The following is a 14520-nucleotide window of genomic DNA, read 5'->3' on the forward strand; positions in this document are numbered from 1 at the left end:
ATGCTTTTCAGCCGCCTCAGAGTCACCCCGAGCGAAGCCGCAGGGGTGCGAGGCTGTGTGGAGAAGGAAAACTTTTCATTGAGGGATTTCTCCCGCTCATGGTCCGTCTTTCAGACGGAGTTACTGTACAAACAGGGAGGATGGGTGTTGCCCTCCTGCTGAACCTAAAGCAGGTTTGCCTTACATTGCCTTACAATCTGTACTAGTAGACATGGTGCACCTCAGGGTCTAATATGGGGTCGGACTCATGGGCTCATGGAATTCACATGCTTTTAAACCAACCTTCAGATTGAACACCAGGGTTGCCAGGCCCAGGAAAACCCACCCAACAGATGCTGAAACTAGTCTAAAAGTAGGATTATATATTCACCCAGGTGTGTGTGTGTGTGTGTGTGTGTATATATATATATATATATATATATATATATATATATATATATATATATATATATATATAAAGATCAACCTTATGTGGTCTCCTGTTACCTGTTGGAGACTTCTTGTGGTCTGCTCTTGGGCTGAACTTGCTAGGATGGCTTGACCTGGCCTTGTTGGTCAGTTGTTCCACTTGTAAATTATTTAGTGGATGGTGGAACGACGGATTTCGAAGTATTCTGAGATCTTTTTAAACGCTTTCCCAGACTCTTCTGCATCTACAACAATCTTTCTGAAGGCCTCAAAGAGCTCTCTGGATCTGGCCAATAGATTATCTTCTCCACTCACTTCAAGTTCAATCAAGAGCAGACCTGACTAAATGTCTGAGGTTTAAATAAGACCGGCTCCTCCAGAAAATCCTCTCTAACCATGTGCTGATCATCTGCAGCTAAGGTTATGCACCGGATTCTACTTTTAGGCACTTTAGGTTTTAAGTAAACGCATACCAGGAGGGGTTCAACACGGGGCCCCATTGGGATGCACACTGCATACGAGGCCTGGGTGAGATTACGGAGGGCTGAAACGACAGGGCCTATTTGGAAAGCCCAACTGGGTCCTGCATGTGTAAATGCATGTGTAAACCCACTCAGAGACCATGTCCACCTGGAGCCCACCTAGCCTATGTTCCACCCATGTCAGCCCCAGCACGTTGGCTGGAAAGTCAATCTCATTGCTGCCTCATATCCATAAATATTTGAGTGTTAGTATAAGTCACTGCTTGGTTGAGAGTGGCCCATCACTCAAAACTATCCAGGCAGGACCATCTCTAGCAGAGTGGAGCTATAAGGGGGGGGGGGGGGGATTCTAATAAAGTGTCCAGTCAGCCAAGTGCTGTATACCACCCTGTAGAACTAGTAAATCTCATCACTGCCTTACAGTACGGCAATCTCTAAAATGGAGCTCCATCGACCCTCATCCCCTTGGGGTCACCGTCCCACCAGCCCGCTCCTCATAACTCACACCGAGCACTTAGGTCTCATTTAAATATGCATAAGCTCTCTGACTTTTAATGAATGGGGGCTAAGTGTGATTGGGTGTTGCTCCACTTCTCATTTATCCGCGAGCAGCGGAGGTGCTATGAGCTCATGCTGACAGGGCCGAGGTGGTGATTTCAGCAGGTATGTCTTTCGTTACCACTTTTATTATGTTCTGCACATGAATATGACCGTATCCATCATGCTGTCCAGCCAGATAAAGAATTCTTTGTGTTCGCGATGAGTTGTTTGCCCAGAGTCGGGGACTGGACCGCTCAGTGTTTGCTGAATGAGCGAGCTTTCTAGTCAGGCCGTGTTGGAGCTGGAGAGTAAGCGTCAAAAGGGGGAACTTATGCATTTCTTTACGAAGGAGGGTTCACGGGTAAAGTTTGCTTTTTGTTCACAACGGCTGAGAGAAACGATGCACCAGAGGTACCACCTATCATTTATGCTGTTTCTGCTGAAGGTCTTAAATGTGACGGTAGTGTTGGATGTATCTTTACGGCACTTCTTATGCACTTAGACCATTCTGCATAGCCGTGTACTGTGTAAACATAAGGGGCTTGTAAAAATAGGTCTGGTCAGGCTGAACGAGCGGCTGCACGCTAGAAGCCGAATAGCAGCACACTTTACTCGTACGTAACTTTGCAAATTGATTGGGCGTCCCCGAGAGCGAGCTTTATTAACTCCAAGAGGTTTGTAGTATAAATATTAATGGGGCTTGTTTTGAAAAGCACTCCGTTAGCATGTTTAGAGCCTAATTTACGGCTACAGCGTGGACGGATATTGAAGGATTAACACTACAAAGGCGAAGTGGCTGGAGGATAAGCTCGAAATTAACAGCCTTCCTGGAGGGTATCCAAATATGGCGCAGCGACTTTATGGGACCGCCGGCAGTGTGAATTTTAATGATATAGTCAAAAGAAGGACAAATCACTTTACATAAGAGGACAAATCTGCCATTCCTAGTCAACACGTGACAAAAAAAGATTTCAGCAGAGTAGGAAACTGAAGGCATGGTATCGTGAACAGAGTGGGCAGTAATACTTCAGGACTCCCTACATTACAAAAGCGTCAGCAGAACTTTACCTCAACCTCTTTGCAATTAGGGTGATGTTCTGAAGAATGCTCCTGTGAGGTTGGGAGAATGATCTTCTACATATTTTCTGGGAAAACTAAGCATTTGGAAAGTTCAGAGAACATTTTTTAAAATACGTTTTTAGGACTTTTAGTTGTTGGTGCAAATGAGGAACACCCTGGAAAGCATTGCTGGTCAAAGTATAGTTCTTAAGAACTTTGTTCTAGTTTAAGAAAAATGTTTTGGGAATATTAGGAAACAGTAGGAAACTAGATTTACTAAATATTTCTGAATGTTCAAGGAACGTTCCAAAAAACATTTGTAGACTGTTCCTTTTTTGGTGCAACTGAGGTTGAGGGAATGTTCTTCTATCTCAAGAAAATATTTTCTAGTTGAAAATGTATGAAGAACATTCCAAATCAAAGTTTTAAGAACTTTAAATTGTCTGCAAATGCAAATGAGGTTGAGATAACACCATGGGAGAAAGTAAGGTTCTCAAGTACTTCCTTCTGTCTTACAAAAAGGAAAATTAAAACATTTTGAACATTTCTTAACTTCTTAAAAATTAAATTATTGTTGCAAACAAGGTTGAGAACACTCTAAAAATATTTCTGGTAAAAGTGAGGTTCTCAGGAACATTTGTCTAGTTTAAGAAAAATGCTTTGGGAATATTATGCAACAGTAGGAAAACCAGACATTTCTGAATGTCCAAGGAACGTTCCAAAACAACATTTGTAGACTGTTCAATTTTTTATGCAATTGAGGTGGAGAGAAATTGTCTGCAAATGCAAATGAGGTTGAGATAACACCATGGTAGAAAGTAAGGTTCTCAAGTACTCCCCTTCTACCTTAAAAAATGGAATAATAAAACATTTTGAAAACTTCTTAAAGATTAAATTGTTGGTTGAAATGAGTTTAAGATAACACTCTAAAATACATTCCTGGTGGAAGGGAGGTTATCAGGAACGCACTTCTAACTAAAAATGGAACATTAGGAAAACTAGTAGCTCAGAGAACGTTCCAAATCTAAGAGATTATAGCTTTGAATTGTTGGGTCAAATGAGGTTGCGGTACCACTCTCACAAACATTCCTAGTGAAAGTGAGGTTGTCAGGAATGTACTTCAGGCATTTAGAAAAATGAAGACATTCTGAGCGTTCTGGAAACGCTCCAAAACAACATTTTAGACAATTGAATTGTTGGTGCAAGTGAGGTTGGCCCTGAAAAACATTTCTGGTTTTCGAGTACTTCCTTCTACCTTAAAAAAAAAGGAAAACTAAACACTGAACACTTTGAACATTCAGGAACTTTCTAAACTGACTTTAAAACATTACATTGGTTGTGCAGATGGGGTTAAGGTAACGTACTCATGTACATTCTTCGACTTAAAAAAAAAAATGTTAGGGAAATAAATGAAAATATTTCAAATGTAAATTAATGGTGCTAAGAAGGTAAAGATGTAAAGCTCTGGGAAATGTTATTGGTAAAAACGAGGTTAAAATAACATTTTCAAGAACATTCATTTGTATCGGGAGCAGTGGGAGAACTCAACATTCAAAACATTTAGGCAACATTTCAAATACACATCCCTAGAATGTTAAGCGTGTTGACGCCATTAAAAAAACTTTATGCTACATTAATGCTACTCCGAGAACATTTCCTCCTGACATTTGGAGAACCTTTTCTTAACGTTAGAGTTGTGGGTGAGTTTTTGGCATCGAACTGTTACTCTTACTCTACTGTTGAGCTGCTTGGTTTTGAACTGTTAATTTCATTAGAGTAGAGCATGGGCTGGGAACTGGGCTTCATTTCACTGACCTACACAGAGATGTCTGTGGGAGGTGGACCACGAATGGTGAGCGACACAGGGGGTGTGTGAACGTTGCTTAGGTGACTGCTTTTCCTGCAGGTCTTTCCGGAACTCTCTTCGGAGCCCCTCTCAGTGCGGGACATCAGGGAAGATGTTCTTTGTGACGGGGAGGAAAGCTGCTGGTCCTGTTGAAGAGAAAAGGTACGTGGTACCGAATCCTTGTTGCTGAATGCAGCGTTTTTATAGTCTTAAAGACAAGCTTGACACTTGTTTTTAAGACCAACAGAAATGCTGAAGATAAATTGGTTTTCAAAACGGATAATTTTGCAGATAAAAGTGTATTTTAGACATTTCAAGTAGTTTTCTTTTAGAACTTCAGATAAATTGAGATCTGGAAAACCTTGAGCCCAATTATCACATTATTCCATTTACTTTTTGAGCCTAATTTGAAAGTTTAGAATCTGCAAAGTTACAATTATTACTGCAGATATCTGTGACCTCTGATGGGTAATTACGTCATTGGTCTTGTAAAGCTGCTTGGGCCTGTCTTCACTTCTTTGATGTAGGAGTATTTATCAGAGGTTCTGGGGCTATGAGCTGATGGAGAAGAAGCGGACGGAGACGGCTCTAAAGGCCGGAGAGGACAGAGCCATTCTGCTGGGCCTCAGCATGGTCTTCTGCTCCATCATGATGTACTTTGTGCTCTGCATCACCATGGTGCGCTCCTACACTGACAGGTAGCAGGAACATGTTCTGGTTAACCTTCTTCAGCACCACCCATACAGCTCTTAGGCAAAGAATCTTGAGGCAAGTTTAGAGAGTGTAGATGTGCACAAGTGACTTCATAAGAGTCAGAGTCAAGCTTTAGGAGTCCAGGGTCAACTCTCAAGTCTTAAATCTCTGCAGTGCAAGTCCAAGTTGAGTCTTAAGTCTCTGGGCTGTCAGGGTAAAGTCAAGACTTGACTATCTGAGTTGCAAGACCGAGTCAAGCCTCAAGTCTCTGGGGTGTGAGCCAAAGTCAAGTCTTGATAGCTAGTTCGAATTGAGCTTTTGTGGTTTAAGCCTGAATCTTCAGAGTTAATCAGAGATAGATTCACACCCTGAAGATTTGAGACTTGAGTCAGATATCTGGGATGTGAGTTCAAGTCTTTGACCTAGGTCTTGAGTCTCTTGAATATAGAGACGAACGAAGTCTTGAGTCTCTGGGCTGTCAGTGTCAAGTCTTGATTATCTGAGTTGTAAGTCTGAATCGAGTCTTGAGATGCAGAGACAAATGGAGTCTTGAGTCTCTGCAATGTGAGCCCAAGTGAAGTCTTTAGTCTCTGGGGTGTGAATTCAAGTCAAGTCTCTGGTGTAAGACCAAGTAGAGTCTCAAGTCTTTGGGGTTATGAGTCCTGAGTTTAATCCTAGTCAAGCTTCTGTGGTTTATCAGAGTTCAAAATCTCAGAGTCAGATATTTGGGATCAGAGTTCAAGTCTCAAATCTTTGGGCTGAGTCCAAGTCGAGTTTTGAGTCTCTGGGATGCAAGCCCAAGTCAAGTCCTGAATGCTAGTCCGACTCAGTCTTGAGTCTCTTGGATGCAGAGACGAATGCTGGCCTGAGTGCTAGTCCTAGACAAGTTTGAGCTAGAGGTTTAAGTCTGAATCTTCAGGGCATCAATCTGGGATGTTACCTCAACCTGGAATCTGTGGTTCAGGTCCAATAGGGTGTCACTATAGGAAGTGAGTTTAAGTCCAGTCTGGAGGGTCTGAGTCCATATTGCGTCTTCAGTAGAGAGCTTTAGTAAGTAGAACGTTTTAAAAGTAGTTCGTCTGTAATCACTGTGCTCCAAATTGCAACCCACACCTGCTTCAATAGTTTGAAACACAGATTTGCTTGACAGTATATTTTCTCCTTGATGAACCACGGATGGTCCAGTGTGTGGACTGAGGAGAGCATCTGCACTATACTGAACTCCTCCCTGACCATGGAGGTCAACTGCTCCTACAGCTGTGGTCCAGACTGCTGGAGAAGCTCCAAATACCCGTGCCTGCAGGTCTACGTCAGCATCAACGCCACAGGCCGCGTAGGGTTGTTGTCCCACAACGAGGAGACGCAGGACATCAGCTCTGAGGTCAGGCTGCTTCAAGAAAGGGTTTGGCTTCTTTTAGAAGCCCATACTTATTGGCACAATGCTAAATTGCCCCTTTAGTTTTAAACTGGAGCTATGAGGCTAACCTTGCTAGCAAACACTAGAAGTCAACAGTCAACCCAAATGTTTTGCATAAAAACTATAGATGCATCGATCCGATATTAGGATTGGATATCGGTCACAATATTAACAAAATTAGCTGAAATAGGTATCGGATAATTAGGCCAATCCATGGAATCGATCCTTTCACTTTAATTGGTTGGTGAGACTGCACTAAATGTTTATATGTTTGCAGTGTTTAATGTTTGACCAAGTTACTTATCTAGCAGCTTGAACCTGAGAATCCGTTTTATTTTGAATTATGCCAAATATTTAAAACTCAGATTGATTGTACTTGACTGCTATTTATCAACTTTCAATCAGTTATATCTATATCTGTTAATTTGTTACAGTTTGTTTTACAAAGTTAGTAAAGTAATGTTTACGTCAATACGGATACCTTAAGTCTCTCTCACATGGGGAGATATATACGGTTTATTAATTCAACAATGGTTTCGGGTCGGTATCAGGTATCGACAGATATGCAAAGTTACGATCTGTATCGGAACTGAAAAAGCTGGATCGGTGCATCCCTAATAAAAACACACCACCTTACTGCAGGCTCTGAATGTTTACAACGCTCCACTGTGTAGCTGAATGCTAGAAACAGTGCTTTTAGATAACAGGTGTGTAAAATACTGAACCCCCACAGAATCTGACTGATTCTCCTGACTGAATGAAGCTCCACCGCGAACACAACACCACTGAAGCTCAACATGGTGGGAGAACACTAACTGCCCATTCTTCTAAATCAGCTAACAGACGTCCAAACTGGCTAGCATCAAGCTAAACGATTGGGGAAGAGGGAGGGCCATCCTACCCACTTATAGAGGGTGCAAGGAGGCATTTGTGCCTGCTGGGTCATAAACCACATCAGCAAGTCTGCAGGACCTTAAAGAAGAAAGACTGGGATGTGGGTTTGAGAGGGTCGAAAGAAGTGTGTGGGCATGGAAAAGATTTGGGTCTCTATTGACTTCTGTTGTTTGTTAGACACCAAAATGTCAAAACTATCTTCTCTAATAGACTCGATTACTATGGTTTCTGACACTGTATGACCCACTGTTCTCAATAAACACGGCCCAAAATAGTTGCATAGCTTAGTAGTTGTAAAAGTAGCAGGTCATTTTGAAACCTGGACCTTGTCCTATGGCCATCCTACCAGCATCACATCAACGAGGACACGTCATCATGCGTTAAACCCTTATATTTTTTTAATTGTCTTTATGCAAAACACCCTCCGTCAATGTCTCAATCCGTTTTTGTGTGTTTCTCCACAGTGCTTCTACATCCCAAAGTGTCAGAAGGACCACGTGGCCGTTCAGGTCATGATGGTGAACATCTCCGAGAAGCTCAAGGTGCAGCAGCAGGTCAGATGTTTTTACGACCCCGAGGAGCAGAAGGGCAGTATTCTCCTCAGCCGACTGTACGGGTCAAGCGCCATCTTCTACTCCCTGTTCTGGCCTTCCTGCATGCTGGCTGGAGGAAGCCTCATTATCTTCATGGTCAAACTCACCCAGTACCTCTCGATACTGTGTGAGCACATCAATAAGATGCCCAAGTGACTGAACTCTTGAGTCTTGGATTGTGATGGACTAGCTACTGAAACGGTGGAGAAGAGTGGACAAGAGACCAGACTGGCTGAAGGTTGTGGATGTCTGGTAGTTTCGTGGGGAACTCTCTTTAGCACAAGTGCTAAAAGGCAACTATTCCGACTAACCTCATTATTAACTATGCTCTATGTCTACGAGACAATCATAACTGAGGTTACCAGGTATAAGCTATACCTTATAATATTCAATAATTTCTTAGTGAGAGGGACTAAACTCATTGTCAGACTATATATTTGAATTCTCCTTTAAATGGCAAGTAGCCTCCTATAGATAAGACTCCACAGACAACCCCAAAACCCATGCACGTGGCCATGTTAGAATGCCTGAATGCTGCCTTCACTGAGTCGTAATTATTTGCCACTTTACAAGTAAACTTGATGACATTAGCAGGCTGACCCAGCTAACTGACTAGCCACCATCAGCTAACAACAAACTAATTAATGTTACCCTTGTAGGATTCTCTCAAGGGGAAGAGCCCATGCTCTAATATGGTTAGCCAGAGCTATAGCATAAGCTATCTGACTGAATGAGCATTTAGTCGGCTATTTAGCTACATGTTCTATACACAATATTTACCTGTCAGGCAAATAGAGCCAGGAAGTCAGAATGACAAAGTTACGTAAGTAACAGAACTTACTAGCGGGTCTAAACTGAAATCAGGTTTGTTGCTTTCAAGTTAGAAGGCTAGGCCAAAGTTCCTTGCTATTTTCTTTGGAGTGACCTGCTAGACTGGGGGAAGAACACTTATAATAGTAATTACAATTGTTGTAAAATTACAGACCTCATTAAACCAAACTGGCAGTATATTGCAAATTAACACCATGTTACATCTGTGTTTTTAGCTAAAACAACATGCTAGTTTGAGGTCCTACAGTTTGCACCAGATGCTGATCAGAACTCATAGTCACCACTTTCTTTATTCTGAGACCTCCCCCTGACTGTGATTGGTCCTAATCTGAGACCTCTCCTTGACTATGATTGGTCCTAATTGCCAGCAATGTTATTCTGAGACCACCTCCCAGACTGCATTTGGTCCTGATCACCACCTTGTTTATTAAGAGACCTTCCCCTGACTGTGACTGGTCCTAATCTGAGACCTAATCTGGTCCTAATCTTTGTTCTGGGACCACCCCATGACTATGACATATGTCCTAATCACCACCTTATATGTTACATGCCCTCCCCCAGACTGTGATTGGTCTTAATCACCAGAAAAGTTATCCTGAGACAGCCCTGCCCCCAGACTGCGATTGGTCCTAGTTGCCAGCAAAGTTATTCAAGAGACTTCACCCTGACTAAAGAAAAAATGGTTCTAATCACAATGTTGCTTATTGGCTGCAATTGGTTCTTATCACTAGCTATGATTGAGATTAGTTGTTTGAGGTATACTGCCACAAGCAGGACTCATGTAGAGCTCGCTTGCCTTTTGGCAACTGCAAGCTATGTACCAACTACAGGATGCTCCGCTATAGGGCAACCGTTGGATCTAGCCATGCTGAACTGTCTTGTTTAGAAAACTGCCATAGACACCTCTTAGAGTAATGCCTCTTCAAGGATGCCTCTACACATTTACACTCTGTAAATCCTCCTTCGGCGAATAAAACCTTGCATGATCCTGACATGCGTCCTTTTGTTGTCTCCGGTCTTAAAACCATTATCTCCAGCCAAATAGCACATCTTTGTAGGTACAAGACGGCTTTAGGATGCTAGCTGCCTGGGTCCTGCTCTATGCTGGGACTCCCTGGTCTGCAACTCAGCAGATGGTAGAGTTTGCCCTGAGTCAGCATGGCCTGACCCCCCTCCCCTCCCTCTCTGGTGTTGATTTCGGTGCAGAGGTGAGCCAGGCACTGAGTGAGCTTGACCAGTCCGACCAACAGGCCCCCTCCAAACAGCATGAGGCTGGGCCACACCAGGCACTGGAGGGCAAGATGCAGGGTGTACCTCCTGTTCAGGATCACATCTTCAGGATGTCTACCCATGCTGGGGTGGCACCTCACAACCTGCCCTTGCTTGCTGAGCCAGAACTCTGTGATTTTCTGGGCCTCCTCCACCAGCTCAGACTTGTTCTGTTGGCTTTTAGGGGTGTAGAAACACTGTAAGGGAAAGAGATAGGTGATTGAGAGAACAGTAGCTACTTGCAGAGCTTGCCTAGATCCTAGAGAGAAGTACTGCCGATAGAATAGGACTCCCTAGAGCAAATAAGCATGAACCTATTGGCACCATGCTGCCTATCGCCAGGCGTGGGCTAGAGGGGTATAAAGCCCCCCAGCATTGGGCTGTGGAGCAGTGGAAGAACTGTGTTCTCTGGGATGAAGGATGGTGCATCATCCAATGCTTTTGAGACAAGTTGGGAAGTTCTTCCTCACAAACACTTGTCGTTGAATGCAATCAATCAAATACTCACAGCAATGCTCCTCCAAAATATAGCAAAAAGCCCTCCCTGTACAGTAAAACAGTTACTCCAATAAAAGCAGTAAAGCTCTTTTAATGCCCTTGATTTCAACAGAAACATGTCCCAATACTTTTGTCCATGTAGATTACCAGTGAATAAGGGTTTGACAGGAGTACCTCAGGGTTTAGATTCACCACCACTTCATCATAGTGTAGCCGTGCTCTTCTCCCAAAAGCTGTGATGTCCACAAAGACCTGCAGGCATGGGTAACTGGTCAAGCCCATTAGAAGCTCGGCCTTGATCAATGAGCAGTTGGTGGCCTCTCCCCAGTCGCTGTGGGGCAAAAGCAACAGAAGCTAGCGCATCACGCTACATTATATTTGGATTACAAGTAGGTTCTGCACCGTACCTGTGGAAACTTGGCTTCACAACAACAATTCCAACCACAAAGTACATGAGGATGGAGAAGGCAATCATGGTGAATCCCAACAGTATGGCCCTTTCTTCTCCCACACTTGAAACAGGAGCCTGAGCCTTGGCCTTTTCTCCAGGTCTGTTCCTTCTCCACTGAGAACTGGCGGAGTATTGCATCAGCTCCCTGAGGAAGACACAGAGCTTACAGAGACACACCATACAAATACAGGTGGACAAGTGGGTAACTTCCCAGAACCTTCCCAGGAATACTGTAGGACTGGACTCTGGTCTTCGGGACCAAGGCCATTTACTTAAAAGTCCTGAGACTATTTCCATACTGGAAACCCTCAGTTCGGTGAGCCTCAGTATGCTAATTAGCTAGCCTTATATGAAAAATTTAAACAAAATATATATATATAAAAACGTGAAAAAGTGCCTGGTCTGGCCGTAAGCTTTGGTTTGAAACTGTGCATCATGTTTGTCTTTGTTCTTGTTAGCTGTGTAGCCTTTTTAGCTTGCTAACTAGCATGCTAGCAGAGCAAAGTAAATAATTAGCAGTCACATTAAAGATGGAGTACTCAGTAAAAGTAGTGCCATAGAACACATGTATTTTTATTGCGTAGCTAATAATGTTTTTAGCATGTATGCTAACAGAACGAGTGGTTATGGCACTGTTACGTAGCAAATAGCCTTTTAAAGGTCCAAAAAAATAATCAATTCACTTCATGTAAAGGTTCTTTCCACTCTCACAATTCACCACTACTGGAAAAATAAGGTGTCCAGCTTAAATAAATCACAGTCAGGTTACTACAGTAGCTAATAATTAGCCCACCACCGTCCTGTATCTAACAAGGACATCAACGTCTGCCCTCAAACAGAACGAATTTCAGTAAAGTCAGTGATAAAGAGGCAAGTAGTGAGGGACTAACGGCAGACAGGCCGAAGAATTCGCGACTTCCCCCTTACCGTGTGCGCCTCCGCCGAGCGTTGTGCAGGTTAATGTGAACGGGGACGCTAAAGGATCCTCGGGGGGACGGGTTCAGAAGCATGCTTGCCTGACCCCAGCCAGCACAGGACAGGCTACAGAACCGAACTAAGAGGAGCAGAGCGGCGTCCGGCTGTCTCCAGTTCGCACTGTCTCCGTAAGGTGCGGCAGAGGATACTTTGGGAGCGGCCTGTTTTTACCTGTGCTAGGTATTACAGGCAGGGGTTTCTATAGGAACAGCCACAGCCAGGGAAGGCGGTAATTATGTCCAATGGGACTATTACTGCAACTGGCAGTATAGTCACATTTGCAGAGCATCATCTACCTACACAGTTACCTGTCTGTTAGGTCCACTTACCTTACACCCACTGGCCATTTTATCAGAAACACACACTTAAAAGGATCTACACCCTGTCCATCAATAGAAAGGGCCACCATAGGACCACTGTTGTATTTGGGTGGGGGACCATTCTCAGCTGGGGTTCATGGGGGTTTGTGTAGAGCCTGTGCGAGGATATCAGGCACAGCTGTGTCCATCACCAAGAAATATCCAGCCCAGAGCAGTTCTGTGGTGTAAAACTGACCAATGATGAAAGTCTACAGGATGTTTATAGGAGAATTCCACCAATTGTCCAAAATCTCGACATAAATTAAAAAAACATTTCTGTAAACCATGTAAACTCCATCCTGAAGGCAGTGCTGTTCACAGTGGTGGTGAACGGAAGCAGACGTCTAGAAAAGGTACATACACACAACGGTCACAACACTGAATGGTTATAAATACACTGCGACTGAGACACTGTTTTACCATAGATTTACCATAAGGTTTTTGCCCAATATGTATTTATAAGGGAACATGCAAGGCAGGTTAATGCAAAATACCCAAAGAAAAGGATACCTGGTGGGTTTCGATAGTAAATACACTAAATAAATTGTCTCCATTTGTGATTCCTAGTTCCACACACCACCACTGTAAAAAAAAAAAAAACTGTGTCAACCTCTGAATATGTTTCTCGACAATGATCTACTTCCCTTTAAATCCACTCTGAACGACTGTTTACATCACTGTGGTGCACCTTGCATGTGTACGTAACTGTAAGTAACTGCTATAATGGCCAATGGGGGCAAGCATAAGCTAGATGTACCTAATAAACAGGCAACTCGTGGTACAACTCGTGTCAGTATCTCAGTCAAAGTCAATCAACACGAGATGTTGAGAAACACCAGCTTCCCTGTTATTATGACTGTGAATCACCACCCATTCGACCCTTTAGAAGAAACCTCTGGCAAATGATCTGTGAACCAACATCTGGAAAAATCTGCTGAAAAGTCTCAGAACTCAACCACAGCCCAATATCTTACCCCAAAAGGTCGCCTTCCTCTTTCTGCTGGCCATGTTCGCTGGCTCCATGAATTCAGTCTCATGAGCACTAAGAAAAATAATAATAATTAATTAGCAAACGCCAAAGTAGACAGACTTCCCAGAGTGACAAAACTCCCGCGCTCTCACTTTATCAATGCTACAGGGCTTGAATAATTCATCAGCTTTTAATTCAAAGTTTCATGTTTTATTCATGAAATGTTGATGTTTCGAAAACCACGGAGTGTTCAAAAGCAGCGCTGTGGAGCTACACCTGCTTAGCTTTCATATCTCCCAAGGCTAAATGGGCCTAGCGTGATACGAATAGCTGTCGACAGGCCTGCTTTTCCAACTGTTAGCCTTAAACCTTAGCACAAGGTCATATTATTCAGCACTCTTCAAAACGTTAATACATACGAGGTTGAGTCAGCTTTTTTCAGACCTTATTAATGGTTATAAAGACCATGTTTGTATTCCCCAAAATAATAATCTTGAGCCCTGTAGCGTTCACCAGGACTGGCAGAGCTGAGGCCACTTTAGAGTGGTTTCTGAAGCGACCCCAGGTCATTTTCTGCCACGATCACGTGGGATGACAGTTTATTGGATAACAGAGACACTAAATCACATTGCTATGCTATGTGTCTTCCCACAGAATGTCAACATGCTAATACCCATGGGGGGAAAAAAGTATTTAGTCAGTCACCAATTGTGCAAGTTCTCCCAGTTAAAAAATGAGAGAGGCCTGTAATTCACATTATAGGTAGACCTTAACTATGAGAGACAAAATGAGAAAAAAAAAAAAAAAAATCAGAAAAATCACACTGATCTGATTTTTCAAGAATTTATTTGCAAATAATGGTGGAAAATAAGTATTTGGTCAATAACAAAAGTTTATCTCAATACTTTGTTATATATCCTTTGTTGGCAATGACAGAGGTCAAACATTTTCTGTAAGTCTTCACAAGGTTGGCACACACCGTTGCTGGTATGTTGGCCCATTCCTCCATGCAGATCTCCTCTAGAGCAGTGATGTTTTGGGGCTGTCGGCGGGCAACACAGACTTTCAACTCCCTCCAAAGGTTTTCTATGGGGTTGAGATCTGGAGACTGGCTAGGCCACTCCAGGACCTTGCTCACCGTTCTTGTGATCATTTTGACCCCACGGGCTGAGATCTTGCGTGGAGCCCCAGATCGAGGGAGATTAGCAGTGGTCTTGTAGGTCTCCCATTTTCTG

At 43.2% G+C, this 14520-nt stretch overlaps 3 protein-coding genes across 8 annotated transcripts in view; 1 reads left to right on the top strand and 2 right to left on the bottom strand.

Moving 5' to 3' along the window:
• Positions 1-4976, bottom strand: part of tbl1xr1b (TBL1X/Y related 1b) — a 36820-nt gene extending 31844 nt beyond the window's left edge. For 2 of the 3 annotated variants that reach the window (XM_072688348.1, XM_072688346.1), the window contains exons 1-2: positions 4812-4976; positions 4305-4481 (exon numbers count right to left, since the gene is read on the bottom strand). The gene's annotated coding sequence lies outside the window, so the exon portion shown is untranslated. Of the gene's footprint in view, positions 1-4304; positions 4730-4811 lie in introns of those variants that run through there. The other variant, XM_072688347.1, reaches the window with a different exon arrangement.
• kcnmb2a (potassium large conductance calcium-activated channel, subfamily M, beta member 2a) lies at positions 1-8088 on the top strand. Its single transcript, XM_072688662.1, has 5 exons — positions 1-101; positions 4396-4497; positions 4863-5033; positions 6214-6409; positions 7804-8088. The coding sequence occupies exons 1-5, from the start codon at positions 1-3 to the stop codon at positions 8086-8088; spliced, it is 855 nt and encodes a 284-aa protein (XP_072544763.1).
• The window catches only part of kcnmb3 (potassium calcium-activated channel subfamily M regulatory beta subunit 3), a 15252-nt gene continuing 8415 nt past the window's right edge, over positions 7684-14520 (bottom strand). The window contains exons 4-7 of one of the 4 annotated variants that reach the window (XM_072688353.1): positions 13290-13357; positions 10938-11126; positions 10705-10782; positions 7684-10229 (exon numbers count right to left, since the gene is read on the bottom strand). In XM_072688353.1, coding sequence (XP_072544454.1) covers positions 9843-10229; positions 10705-10782; positions 10938-11126; positions 13290-13352 — 717 coding nt within the window. In that variant the 5' untranslated portion in view covers positions 13353-13357 and the 3' untranslated portion in view covers positions 7684-9842. Of the gene's footprint in view, positions 10230-10704; positions 10862-10937; positions 11828-11908; positions 12189-13289; positions 13360-14520 lie in introns of those variants that run through there. The other 3 variants (XM_072688352.1, XM_072688354.1, XM_072688351.1) reach the window with 3 other exon arrangements.

Source organism: Salminus brasiliensis, chromosome 9, assembly GCF_030463535.1.
Source record: "Salminus brasiliensis chromosome 9, fSalBra1.hap2, whole genome shotgun sequence".
Taxonomy (NCBI): Eukaryota; Metazoa; Chordata; class Actinopteri; order Characiformes; family Bryconidae; genus Salminus; species Salminus brasiliensis.

Bases quoted from the DNA above. Each gene is read 5' to 3' on its own strand.
- kcnmb2a (XM_072688662.1), top strand. From the start codon at position 1: ATGCTTTTCAGCCGCCTCAGAGTCACCCCGAGCGAAGCCGCAGGGGTG. The intron at 4,498-4,862 runs GTACGTGGTACC...TCTTTGATGTAG, and splicing joins GGTCCTGTTGAAGAGAAAAG to GAGTATTTATCAGAGGTTCT. The intron at 5,034-6,213 runs GTAGCAGGAACA...CGGATGGTCCAG, and splicing joins GTGCGCTCCTACACTGACAG to TGTGTGGACTGAGGAGAGCA.